Source organism: Lineus longissimus, chromosome 4 (genome assembly GCF_910592395.1).
Source record: "Lineus longissimus chromosome 4, tnLinLong1.2, whole genome shotgun sequence".
In the NCBI taxonomy this organism is placed as follows: Eukaryota; Metazoa; Nemertea; class Pilidiophora; order Heteronemertea; family Lineidae; genus Lineus; species Lineus longissimus.
In genome coordinates, this window is record NC_088311.1 from 3,767,722 (window position 1) to 3,782,162 (window position 14,441).

Sequence of the window (14,441 nt, forward strand, 5' to 3'; positions counted from 1 at the left end):
TCTTCATTCAACGTTTAATAAATCACATTTGATTAAATGCACATCATGCAGGTATATCCTGAGCAGGTGATACTTGGGGTTACAGTTTTCCAGGGAACGGGATCATTTTGAATCAAGGGGACCGCACCTCGCTTATCTCAAGATGGGCGAGAGTCACCTTTGAGAGTTGAGTTATTAATTTCGTTTTAAGAAAATGTTCAACACAAACTTACAGACGTACTAACCAACAATTAATTATTTACCAGTAATTATCATGGTACATGTACTTTTTAAAAAAAATTCAAATTCATTCCTTGGAACAAATTGTAACTCTATGTCTTCTCTATTCATTACTCGAACTCTAAAGTGACTTAAATTTGCTAGGCCTCTGATGACCGTGGCGGCTATAGTCAGCGGTATCAGGTTAAGTGATAAGAGCCTGTTCAAGTGACCTAATTTTTGTCCCGGATCTTATGTCATTGTGCGTTTGTATACAGGGCCATTATTTATATCAGCTCATGTCGTTCTGATAAGTGGATCACAATAAACAGCAATGTAAGTGTGTTTAGCCTTCAGTATGATAGCCTATACTCGGCACCCGTTATCCGTTTACTCAATAGGGTTTAGGACCAGTTCAGAAACCTATCCACTAACTCACTCAGTGATGAACAATGGCGGAGGGCCATTTCAAAGGCCGATCCACTAACTCACTCAGTGATGAACAATGGCGTATAGGGCCAGTTCAAAGGCCGATCCACTAACTCACTCAGTGATGAACAATGGCGTAGGGCCAGTTCAAAGGCCGATCCACCAACTCACTCAGTGATGAACAATGGCGTAGGGCCAGTTCAAAGGCCGATCCACTAACTCACTCAGTGATGAACAATGGCGTAGGGCCAGTTCAAAGGCCGATCCACCAACTCACTTAGTGATGAACAATGGCGTAGGGCCAGTTCAAAGGCCGATCCACTAACTCACTCAGTGATGAACAATGGGGTAGGGCCAGTTCAAAGGCTGATCCACTAACTCACTCAGTGATGAACAATGGGGTAGGGCCAGTTCAAAGGCCGATCCACTAACTCACTCAAAATAAAGCAGCCGTTTTAATTTGATCTGATTCTTGGTCTACAGGTTTTTTGTCCTTCTCCCATGCCTGGCTATCACTGGATACTACATAATCAACTGGTTGATACACCATCCGAAAATAGACCAGTACACCAAACGATACGTTCTCATTACCGGATGTGATACAGGATTCGGAAATCTTCTTGCAAAGAGGCTGGATGGTCTCGGCTTCCATATTTTCGCCGGCTGTTTGACCAAGGCTGGGGAACAGGAGCTGGATTACAGCACTTCTGATAATCTCAAAACTCTGGCACTTGATGTGGCGAAACTTGAAAGTATCCAAAATGCATATGACTTCGTCTTAGCGAATATTCCAAATGATTGTGGTAGGTGATAAGGGGCCGGTTGCGTAAAAATGCTGTTAACTTACACGGGCGTTAAACTAATGCCATGTTTCGATCCTCCGACTGCCTCTCACATGTTTGCCTCTTAACACAGCTAGGTTCAGGGGCGTAGTTATGCTTGGTTAAAATCCCAACGCTCGTTGGTAAAAGTATTGCTTTAAATTAGTGCCACTACCAATTTGTATAAGAACATTTCCCATGTCGCTTTCAAAACATGTCAAGATATTGGGGGGGGGGGGGGGGGCTGAACTGAGAATCATAAACTAAGCAACTTTAAGATAAAAAAATCATACTGATATTGTGGATTCAATCTTTACTGCACGATGAAACCGGAACAACACATACTCAAGGCTCTTCTTAAATTTCGCCTTTTCTAGGTCTATGGGGTTTGGTAAACAATGCTGGCATGAGTTGCCCGCTTGGCCCAGCAGAATGGCTTCGAGTCGAGCAATACCAGGAAGTTCTCTCAGTAAACTTGTTTGGGATGGTTGAAATGACAAGGGTATTCTTCCCACTTCTCAAGAAAGCAGGAGTGGCTCGAATCGTCAATATGTCAAGCACACTTGGATTACTCTCCATCAGTGGTATCGGGCCTTACTGCATCTCGAAGCACGGTGTGGAGGCATACTCGGATTGCTTAAGGTAAATTGAATACCCGGTAACTGCATGCGTTATCTTATAACATTCTAGTATATACTGTTCGGTTTTTTAAAAGTGGAACGTTGTGCCGACCCTGTCAGACTAGTATAAACCGGCAGCTTCTTACGTTGCCAGTCAGACCTTTCTTACATTACAGACGCCAGCTGTACAAGACTAACATCAAAGTATCCATGATTGAGCCATCTGGTTTTCGGACAAATATTGTCGACAAGGAAAACGAGTCACTTAGAGGGTCATATTCGACCGAGCCGGAAATGACAGCAGGTGCCGCGGGGACGAGTTACATCAACAAAGGTACGCCTGTTGTTGCTTCTTCTGTATGAACAGCTGTAGGATGCAACATTTTTGCTTTATGAGAAGTAGGCCTAGGCTATTGTACTCCATGGGATTGCGACCTGGTAGCTCTTGGATGCATAATTGTTTCTCCGCGAGAAGAAATAGTTTAGCTGAATCGCATTATCAGTGGTTCCGTCTCATCTCAGTATTTCTCGTTTCAGAGGTCATGAACGAGATGCATTCGAGAATATCGCCCAACCTTAGCCTCGTTGTGGATGCGTATGAGCACGCGCTGACAGCAAAGGTTCCCAAGTCTCGTTACCTCGTTGGAGATCTGTCAAATGATGTGTACTTTGTAAAGCTATTTGCCTTTGTCGTTCCCACATGGATTGCAGATGCCATTCTTCCCTGTCCTTTTTATACTTCGAAGTAGGCTACTGTTTTTTGCTCGGGATGTTAACTTGTGTGCACGGTTTGGACCTGACTCATCAGTGACTGGCTGTAATTCAAACCGCTGTTCAAGCTGTGTCCCATAAACAGTACAATACCATGGCATGAGAAAAGATTTGGTGAAAAAAAACACACACATATACCAGTGCCAGCTGATCACACATACATGTATCATGCACCAGGCTCGCGAACGTGACGGGCTTCCGGTTTCTTCATTGAATGCATTGGACGGTCCCTTAGAACCCTTTGTAAGATTGTTATACTTTCATACTATCGTGTATATAAGATCAGTAGTATGATTAAAGAGAACGACGGACCAAATTCAATTTTATCAAGTCAATTCCAAACGTATGAAGTTCGGAAAAGTTAAGCTGAATCAAATCTCCACGTGGGTTGAAATGCGGTCTGGTACTGATGGAATGCAGATGCGTAAATGCATCCTTTTCCCATCTGATAGTTAAGTCAGTAACTTTGCATTCGTGACCAGGGAAAGCTGTCATCCGAAATGTGAACAGGAGGGGTACGTTGAAGTACAGCAAACCAAGATGCATTTCGTCCACCCAGTCCCCGTAAACAATTCGTTCGAAGAATTTTAAAGCGTGCATTGCCTCCGGTGGATATTTGATTAAAAACAATTGCTTTGTTTGATTGCTGTAGCGATTACGACATTTGCAAAAAATCGAAAACTTCAATTTGAATTTGATCACACCGACAAAAACTACGTCTCCTAAATCTGTGAGAACAACTGTACGGTCTGGCGGTCCCATCGTGAATGAGCTATTCCGTCGTAGTTGCACGGTCCCCAGAATAGGCCTAATTCTGCGGTCAGTGGTGTAAAGTGTTCCCCTCGTCTCCTTATTTATGACGCAAAGTATCAAAAACATGTCATTTCGCGCCTTAAAATGAAAACTCTGGTCATCTTGAACACAAAAATCCGTTACGGGCACCGCATACCCCAAAGTAAATTTACCCTTAATATAATCGTACTGTAAAATAAAACGCTTATGATAGTCTTTCATACATAGAATAATAAAGAACCTTTTTTTATAGAGAAAAAGCGTTATCCAGTTAGTACAGCTAGAAAAAGATGACATCTTGCGGAGTTTGAATGAGTGTGTGGTTCGGTTGAGGCTGTACACCTTAACAGTGGCCACATTTTCCCTCCTTCCTCCTGTCACCGCAACGATCTCATCCGTAAGCGTGTTATAAGAGATGAATGCTTGCTTTCCAACGTAGTACGCCACTAGAGGGGGGCGCACCGAATAACTGACTCGAAGGGTGTAACTTGTATAACTGATTCTCTGTAAAGATAGTCAAAATCATTGATGTAATAAGACGTGACTTCCTTTGTGTTTTTGAGTGCAGCAGTGGGCCTACTTTGGCAATCTATCACTACGATATATATCAAACACTGATACGGAAAGTCTGCTGTTTATTTACCATTACTAGCTTTCAAAAGTTGCTTCAAATCTGGAAACACTTGAATTTCCTACTCTTTTATCGGATCAGCAAATGTATATAACGGACAAAAATGCTGGTTCAGCTGATACTATTAACTCCAAGGTTTACAGTCGTTATTTAGTTTTTCTACGTGTCGTCTAATTTCTACTTGCTGTGCTGCTTGTCCGAGACGTCTTAAGCTGACAAACGTTCCCTGTATGATTATCGCAACGCATACAGTGGGGACATTTATTAACTCAAGGTCTGTGGTTCATTTTTGAGTCAGTTTGTGACCTTGACCACGTCGACGATATAATATAGGCTTGATACACAGGCACGAAGAAATTCCCGGTAAGGCTTATCAACAGGGTGGTCGAAGTGACGAAAGCAAGAGATTGCAAGTGTAAGGAAACACCAACAATTCATGAGAAAAAAAGTATGATTCCATACAAAATGTCCTCACGCAGTCAACTCCATGAACACTTACAAACACAGCGCAGTCAAATAATAACATTTTTTAAACACCCTGCACTTAACCAAACGAAGGAATATGCATTGTATAGGTATCTATTTGTAAGACGCACTCAAAACAAGCAACAGATTTTCTCAGATACCACTCAGTTATCATCAAATCATACAACACATTTTCAAACCTTACAGACCTCCAGTTGCAGTAATGCTGGCGGAAAACAAATCTATCAGTCAACAGTGTCAATTTTCATCGCTTTCCGTCAAACTGATGTATTCTAACCCCTATTGACGCTGAAGGCGCGCACCCTACCCCTCTGTACCATCTTGGTAAGTTGGTTATATACAACTTTTGATTAATTTCTGTGTTAGCAGCTTTCGGCTGAAATTAAGGTGGCCGCGGCCTGTATATGAGAGCCCCCGGGACGTGAGCTGACGCCCTGCCGCAGTGCGCAAGATTTGGCTGTTCACAAATGTACAATAAGACAGCTTTTAAGAAATATCGGAGTTGCAAAGAAGGCAAAATGAAAGCAACTTGACCTGTCTCTCATAAATCTGGCAATCACCGTCTGCTGCAACCACGTAGTCGTTCGATCGTATACCTTTACTGTGAAGCTTGCAGCCATGTTGAAATGGCAGAATATTAAGTATCAAGCAAGATGGCCGATTCCGGAAGCATATTACTGCGCACTCTAGGCTAGACCGGGCTTGAGAGGTCCCCAGGTCTGCGTGCTTGAGGATAATTCGGCCTCCGATTAAAAAACGAACAGAGTTTGAAATGCTTTCGTTCATTTCAGATATCTAAAACTTTGATATATCATCATGTAAATGTAGCCTACGTGTGTTCGGAGGTAGAGTACTTCAAACTAATCCTCAACCAAAACGATGAACATCCGATTCCATTATGAGTGGTTACCGGCGCGGTTTTGCCGCTTTCACGGATTGATGTCAGTTATCTAAATCAAGGCCCGAGTCCACTTACTGCCGTCGCTGTTACTGCTGGGCATAGTAACTGTAAGAATCGCCAATTCTCGGAATATCTTCGACTTGCTAAGGCTGCGCCTTTCGACAAAAACATGCCACGACGACGATGATGATGACAAGAGTATAATCTTTTTCCTTCATCTCTCCTCGATTTATTACTGCCAGTCAAACATCGCGTGCATCCTGAAGCTGCAGGTCGACACTCGGCTCTATCGACCGAGCTTAGCCGTGTGCGAGGGGAGGAGGATACGACTGACTCTGGATTTACGAGGATGCATCGAGTGCTACTCCAAAACAAGAAAATATCATGTTCTGGCCAACTTCCTTTTCAAGCATTATGTTCGTACTGCTTTATAATATTTTACAATCCAACTGACGCATGGAGCTTCTCTCATCTATACCCATACCTCAACAACACATTACCAGGATAAAATCATGATGTTCATCAATTGCATAAAGTGCGCAGATGATGGTAAAAAAGTAGCGGAAGACAATAAGGATGGTTTCATTTGATATTGATTCAAGTTTGGTATTGATTAAGCGATTGATTACAAGGCCAAACCGGTGCAGACGAACAATAAAATGACAATCGGGATTCAGTGATACGTGTTGTTTATAGGTTTCAGTTAAATTTCATTCGAATCTGCAACCACGTACTTGTTACCATTACTTTTTTTATACCAAACGTCTCGATTATTTGCCTTAAAGGGGTACGCCGTTCGTAATAAGTGGTGGAGGAAAATAGAAATGCAGTCACACACAATGCCGTAGCGCAGTTATCATGCATACGAATTTGCTGAAAATTTGAATGGATTGCTTGATCATCCAATCATATAAATGCGATATAACACTGTTTATTGTACAGAAGTGGGTACTTTTATTCATGAAGGGCCTACAAAATCAGCAACAATTCCAGTCATAGATACTACAATTATTGACACATCACTTGTCTGGCATGCAAGTACATACTCTCTGTATACATGTACTAATATTCATCTCACACATTCATAATGAGCGTTAAAATAAATGGCGACCCGAAAGCCGTTCAATAGTTACTGTACACAAAATCTTCAAAAAAGTTAACAAAAGGAGATACAGGCTATATGAATTTTATTAGGAGTGACTAAAACCATGCGTATTTTACCATACAATAAATACAATGTTATGATAATAGAAGTTTTGTATCGTATGAATCGGCAAGGGAGAATCGACCACTTCGTGTTTTTAATGCAATACCGCCTCTCCAGTCCTACAACTCCCTCGGTACCAATCGCACCGTCACACCATTCTCCGGCACGACCGTCAACTGTTCAACTTTCCGCAGCGGGACCTCGGTCTCCTCACACTTCTCGTAGCTAAACTTTTGAAGGATTCTAGCCAGCGCCATCTTTGCCTCGACCTGGGCTAGCCGCATGCCCACGCAATTCCTCGGACCAATTCCAAAGGCTTGAAAGGAAAGGGGGTGACGTCTCGCTCTTTCTTCTTTTGAAAAACTGCAATTAAAGGATATATGACTTTTATAAGTGAAGAAAACTTTCTCTCTCATTTTATTTACTCTACCGCCAAAACAGATAACACCTCTAACTTGAGGAAGATTGCCGTCCAGTTCATACCCGTAGACTGCTTTTTGCAAAGGGTCGATCCAAAATGGCGGATGTTAAGAATAGAGTATCGAGCAATACACTTTGATCTGTAATACTCAGTGTGGTATTTAGCGGAATCCTTCCATGAAAGTCCTATGTGAACATGCAAGGATTGAAAGATTAGTGGGGGCCAGGTTAAGAAACGTACCTTCTACAAGTGCCGTGCATATCAAATAAGACAACAATAATGACGTACCGTTCCGGCTCGAAGACATCTGGGTCAGTTGGTCCCCATATTTCGGGGTCATAGTGGATGTCTTCTACATTGGCCATAATGGTCATGCCCGCTGGTATCGTCAGGCCGCAGATGGTTGTCCTTTCCATGCAGAGTCGGGTCACCAGGCTGAAACATTCCATAACATGCTTTTTATAAATTTTGCTTAATGTGGGACTGATTAGCCTTTTCCCATCGTTTTGGCGGCTAATACGAAATGAAGTTAGAATTGCATCTGCCAAGTTCCCTGGCGCACTTACTTAGTCCTGTTACTGTGAGCAGTTTTGCCGGGTGTGTAAGCGGCACATGTCTGGGGGAAACCAGTGGTTTCTCAACTGTAATGGTACACCCGTCAATTGGAAATAGCAGCTCAGCCATGCAACTGGGCGTCTGGACGCAGATGTGTGTGTGGGTCATAAAGCCCCAGACAGTGCTGTATGAACAGTTAATAAGTAACTTGTATCTCTACCTTGGGCCGATTGGGTGCATTCTCAACACTTCGTTGAAAGCCATGCTCAGGTAAACCAACTTGCCGATGTCCTCATAATCAGGAGGTTTCTGAAGCAATAAACTTCCAATAGTGAGACGGTCCTATGCTCCAAGTCTTTCCAATCATTGATATAGTACGCACAGACATACACTGCGAGTCGTTTTCACTGATAGACGACGATACGGTATTTCAAGTGAGGTCTTGAGGCCTTCGCATGTTACCGTATTTACTAGCTTTACTATCATGATTTTCACAGGGTTGTGCATGACAACGCAAAGGTAACGACGTACGATGAGGCACCGCCCTCGACTAAAAGGCCTTCTCTTAACTCACATTTCCTAATTGTTCGTCCAGTTCATCCTGTATACGCCTCTGAACTTCCGGGTTCAGCGCCAGTTCATAGGATGCGTAAGCCAGGGCTGCGCTCGTGGTATCAAATCCTGCGTTTTGAAATACGTAAAGGTTGCTAACCGTTTCCTTTAAATAAACCATAGGTAGAGTAATAATAATAAGAAACTGGTCGACAGGATTTTTTATGAGTGAGGTCCTTTATGTTGATCGCAAAAGGCTGCATGCTCATAATGACTCGCATACCAGGCAGATTCGGCCCGTTGAAACCTTTCTTTGATATCTACACACTTATCCTCGATGCACCTATCACAGCCTGAATTTGACTTTTGGCACTAAAAATAATTTTTTATCGGTCAGTTATTGTGCTAAAGACGTGAGAATGAAATATAAATGGATAGTTCAATCTTTTGCTTGGAAAAGCATTGATCAATATGGAACATCCAGCCGATGAAGCTTTACCCAAGATCTTGCCTCTTCTTCTGTGTGCGTCTACCACGGGCGTCTCACTTTCCTCGAGCATGTCAGTGTCAAAATTGAAACTCCGGATCGAGCGCGATCAACTACTCTACACTCGTCCTAAAACTCTCTGTTTACACTTACATGTTTGGTCAACTTCTTGACCTGTCTACGTTCACCACTGGTCATCTTGCTCATCTCCACAGGCGTCTCGCTCTCATCATGTACGATCGTTAGGATGTCCAAGTCGTCCACTTCGTCCACCTCCGCGTCCAGCATATATTGGAGGAAATCCTTGGGGCACTCCTCACCTCGTTCCTGAAACGAACGCCTATCTTATTGTTTGACCACCTGATACGAACGGAACGTCATTCGTTGATATCTTAGACCAGGTCACCCGAACTTTTGTGACATGGTTAAAGAAATGACATATTAAAAATTCTTGGTTGGCGCGGTTTTATTTTCAACGACATATTTCTGTACTTTTATCTCCAAAGGGAGTACGAATCTGTGGTCGCGGCTATTTTCCGTCTACTGGCAAAACAGAATTTCTCTGCACCAACCTTGCACTGTCTCCTTTCCTGAATGACCTCTTCAAGTCTCTCCCCAAGCTGGAACGCCTCAAACTTGATGATTCCTAACATGAACAGGTAGGCGAACAATTTGAAAAGAAAGGATCCTACGGATGGAAACATGACTGGAAGAAGAAAGACCGGCATTTGTCAAAATGGATTAATGTCTGGCTACTTTTTTCGTAAATTTTCTGCCAAAGATCTTGTGATCTTGTTATTCCCAACCTTTAATTTTGTGTGTAGATGTAAGTCTGCTGTCCTTTCACCTGTTTTGCCAAGATGATCATTATTTCTTTATCAAACTCGTTGTGTCTTTGACCCTAAGGGCCGAAAGGGACCAACAAAGTACACGTGCATTTTCGTAATATATAATTTTACTGATAGCGATGGCTAATGTCCTGGGCCCAATTCTCCAAAACAAGTTAAGCCACTGACCTTGGTTCCAAGTTCAACTTGGCGTTGTTCCTTTAGGGGAAGCAGAGTAAACTTTACTTCCAGTTTAAGTTAACGCAAAGTTAGTTACCAACTTGTGTTAAACAACCAAACCCTGTAAAGGAAAGCCTCAAGTAGCGTGAGTACCCACTCGCCATCAACACCAAGGCTTGTCGGTAACGGGGCTCTCTCCTGAAGTTATGGTGCTTGAAGAGCGCTTTTGTATTGACCAGAAATTCATTTTCCGGGTCCTTCTGCGCTTCGATTTCGAGGCCAAAGGCGGTTGAACTGATCACATCCATCGTCAGGCCCTGATAGTACCTGTAGTAAGTTGAGATGAATGTTCGTTTTAAGCCGGACTCGCATAACTAGGTGCGTGTATCTGGGGATATGCAGCACTTTTCGCAAAAGCAACATTTTGCTCAAAATAACAAACATACCGGTACATATTGATGTGCACATTATTCGAGTATGTTTGGCGTAGTGGAGGAAAGCAAAAACAAAACATTAAGAGAAATTACAGGCAGAGGTCTAGGTAAAATGTGTCACCCAAGAAACAAGATTGACTGAATGCAAGTTGTCAGGTCATCCACGGTATAGCACATACATGTACTCACGGTAACACATCGAATGGCTTCACTTCCTTGCTCTTCTCCTCAAGAATATCCATCATTGTATCGCAGGCTTTCGTTATTAAGGGGGTTGTCTGAAAATAACTCATGATTAGAACATATCTTTTAGAGAAGATTCAGAAAAGGTATTTTGTGACTACAATTTTTGATAAAAGATGTGTGGTATTCAACACCAAGCATCAAGATTCTGTTCAAGATTCGCAAATCGCGGTTTCACAGCAACGTGATCGTATATTGATGTGCACTCCACAGGCTGTTGTTGAAAATACCGTTGCAATGACCAAATTGCTCCACAACTTTGTGCTGGTGGCATAACCCTTACTAGGAGTATAAAGAGAGGATGCCTTCCCAGAACCTCTGGTCTGGATAGCTATGGGCCTCTCACAGGGTCTGTGGTAAGACTTACCGCCTTCAGCTTAGTGGTACTGAGCATTGGGCTCATGAAGCTGCGGTATCTCTTCCACATCTGGCCATGGGCAAGAAACACATTGCTGAAATTCTTGCTTTCTGGGTCAGGCCCAAATGGGAAAGGCTGAAAAATGGATGTGCTCTTAAGCCGAATACAAAACTCCGACGCGCGACCATCGGCGACGGCGTTGTATCCCAGTTGCGCGGAAATCAACAATACAAAAACTCGAACGCCGATGGTCGCGCGTCGGAGTATGAATTCGGCTTCAGACAATTTGTACATTGTCAATGGGAGAAAGGTAAAAGCGCGTTCAGAAATATCTCGAGTTCTGTGTTTTCCATGCGAAGGCAAACACAGGCAGTGTCAATGCAAGTAACACTGGGTTAAGGCAACTCAGGCACAAAGTATCAAATGAAGGGTAATAGTTACGTTAAATACTAAACACTCGCCTTCTAAGGCAAACCAGTATATACATGTAGCCGAGTGCCGTGGTTGAAATTTTACAAGAGAGCGACATTAAACTTACCTTTCTTGCCATGAAATGTTTGAAATCTGTGATGAACACATGCTTAATGATTTCAAGATCCGATGTCACCAAAACTGGAGTGACACCCTCGAAGTATCTGAAGAATGAGACATACCGGTAACGTTAAAGACAGTCACAAAAAGAAGGCGCAACCGACATGACCAATGAGAGAAACTATCATACCCTCCTCGAGCAACAAAGGTAGATGTTCGCATCGTGCATTTAATTTTCTTGCATCTATTTTTCAGGGTGTCCAAATAAACCTCCACATGATCTCATAGCAGGCAAAGACCCACGGGGCTCTATTTTGGAGAAAAGATCTAATTTGCCATGCATATTTTCGCCGTATTAACACCAGAATGTTCGGAATTTGGCAATTCTTTACTTCACGAGCCTTTTTCTACCTCCTCGAACCTTGCCTGCATTACAGTATTAGTACTTGCCCGAAGGTCTTCCCGTATTCCTTCGTCCACCTTTTGACAGCTTGCGTAGGTCCCTGTTACGAAAAACATGATTTAGTATTACATTTATAGGCCTGAGAATTACTGGTATTGCAAATTATGTCAGCAAAATGTGCTGAATCAAGAAACCCTGAAATTTTTCGTTAGATATGGAGCATGATGCCAGCACGTAGACAATTACCGAGAGAACCTCACCCTTCAGTTTCGATGAGTTTATCGGAATTGATGACCGAACTAACGAAGATGGAGCTATAGTATACACCAAAGCCGAGGTGCATGGCAGCGAATATTTTGAGTGAAACGACAGGGTCGACGTCAGAGTAAACGTGTAAAATAAAGTACGATGATGTGAAAAGTGGAAGCCCTCAAGTCGACAAATTGCCCCTTTAACAATAGACTTCCCCTTTAACATAAGTTACTGGCGGTGGCGCCCTCTAAGGTCGAAAGACCGACAGATTTTCCTTTAACAATAGTTGTGAAGAAAAAGCTTCAACCGTCATTGGATTGCCCCACCTGGAAAAAATTGGCATGTGGGTATGTGAATATGTGGTATGTGGTATGTTGTTTAAGATACTGCCTTTTGAATCACATGGTCACAAAGTCCATCTCAAAGTATCTGGTGACCATCTCCGCTGTTTATGTGACGAGGCGATGCCTGTACCACTATCAGGCCATTGGGTCCAGTACCAGTGAGCCTTGTACTCACATCGAGGAGTTCCAACTGATTGCCAAGGAATAGGCTGGGTTCAGGGCCAGGGATTCCAAGATCTTTGAACCATTGTTGCTTTTTCTTGCGATTCCTATAAACATGCAACATGAGACACTCTTAGATGTTATTATATGAGCAGTAGGCTATCCCGGTATCATGGCCAGCAGGAGTGACACTGCTGGTATCAGCCAAAGGGTCAAGCCCGAGGGCTGATAAGAGTTTGAGGTATGCTACACGGGATACGATTCTATTTGACAAATGATAAGTAGTCGGTCACGTGCAGACTCCTGGGCAGAGGCGACGGTTCCTCACGAAGTATTACATAGTGAGTTTTCACAAAGCCCCCGAAACGTCAACACGAACGAATTACACTGTTCAACATAGTTAGCAGGAAATCAAACAATGGGATAGGTGTTGGGGTTTCGGGAATTTGCGAAAACTCCCTAAACACTACCAAGGTACACGTGTATTGGATGTACTGAGCAGATCTATGAAGGCCACGGCCTTCGCCACAACGCATTATTATGCGAAGGCCTTTACCCTCGATACATTTACCAGATTAAGAATGTCATAGACCCAAAGTCAGGGACAACTTACCATACAATTCCTGTTAACAGACCGACGACCAACAGCAGCAAAATTTCAGTTATCATCGTTCACGCCTTTGCACTTGCAGCTCTTATCGCCAGTAGTTAGCCAGTCAATCAGCCAGTATATACCAGCCTTTCTCATCGTGACCTATATTCTCATTCAAATGCCCATGTAGTGATAAATAGTAATAACGGTAGGAGAATATGGCAAGCCAAAGCGGAATTTATTCAAGACTTTAGAATTACCATTCAAGAAGTTAAATATAAGTTCAAGAAGGAAATATATGTTCAAGACTAAAATATGTTCAACCTTGAATCAAATGTTTTCAACCTTGAATAAAATATGTTCAACCTTGAATAAAATATGTTCAACCTTGAATAAAATATGTCCAACCTTGAACAAAATATATTCAACCTTGAACAAAATATATTCAAGACTCACGTGACCATATTCAAGACGCGACCACAAAATTGATGACGTAGAGCGTAGAATCTGTGGTACTTCTGATGCGTTCTGTTTCACGACATGATTGATTGCCTGTATAGCCTAAACACTCAAACATGTCAAAAGACAACGAGAATCCGATACAGTGGTGTCGGCCTTAAGAATGAAAGGTGAAAGGCATTGCGCATTTTGAACCTATAATTTGCCTGATATGTCTGTGAAACATGTATCGACTCTGACATTCACTCGGCATCCATGTCGATGTGTAGGATTACAGTACATGTCATGTGTAGGCGGCTAGGTACGTGTACAGCCATGTGTCAAAACCTCGTGCGAACAATTCGAGCTCCGAAACGCAACACAAGTACCATATCAATTTTGTGGTCACGTGCGTCTTGAATATGGTCACGTGAGTCTTGAATATATTTTGTTCAAGGTTGAAAACATTTGATTCAAGGTTGAACATATTTTAGTCTTGAACATATATTTCCTTCTTGAACTTATATTTAACTTCTTGAATGGTAATTCTAAAGTCTTGAATAAATTCCGCTTTGGCTTGCCATAGGAGAATGTGGCGAAACATTTATAACGGGTCACCGTCTATGGCAAGCCAAAGCGGAATTTATTCAAGACTTTAGAATTACCATTCAAGAAGTTAAATATAAGTTCAAGAAGGAAATATATGTTCAAGACTAAAATATGTTCAACCTTCAATCAAATGTTTTCAACCTTGAATAAAATATGTTCAACCTTGAATAAAATATGTTCAACCTTGAATAAAATAT

The 14,441-nt window shown here is 42.4% G+C and overlaps 2 protein-coding genes across 2 annotated transcripts; one reads left to right on the forward strand and one right to left on the reverse strand.

Moving 5' to 3' along the window:
• Positions 1 to 230: 230 nt before the first annotated feature.
• LOC135487198 (retinol dehydrogenase 7-like) lies at positions 231 to 3,155 on the forward strand. The gene is made up of 5 exons (XM_064770688.1): positions 231 to 534; positions 1,111 to 1,430; positions 1,826 to 2,090; positions 2,245 to 2,402; positions 2,606 to 3,155. Coding segments are annotated over exons 1-5 (957 nt in total). The 5' UTR covers positions 231 to 532; the 3' UTR covers positions 2,818 to 3,155.
• A 3,424-nt stretch (positions 3,156 to 6,579) lies between these two features.
• LOC135487182 (cytochrome P450 3A11-like) lies at positions 6,580 to 13,375 on the reverse strand. Its single transcript, XM_064770667.1, has 13 exons — positions 13,219 to 13,375; positions 12,619 to 12,712; positions 11,895 to 11,947; positions 11,452 to 11,548; positions 10,923 to 11,048; positions 10,502 to 10,590; positions 10,036 to 10,205; positions 9,444 to 9,577; positions 9,025 to 9,198; positions 8,407 to 8,550; positions 8,053 to 8,141; positions 7,566 to 7,712; positions 6,580 to 7,219 (listed from the first exon to the last, which is right to left on the reverse strand). The coding sequence occupies exons 1-13, from the start codon at positions 13,272 to 13,274 to the stop codon at positions 6,976 to 6,978; spliced, it is 1,617 nt and encodes a 538-aa protein (XP_064626737.1). The 5' UTR covers positions 13,275 to 13,375; the 3' UTR covers positions 6,580 to 6,975.
• Positions 13,376 to 14,441: the final 1,066 nt, after the last annotated feature.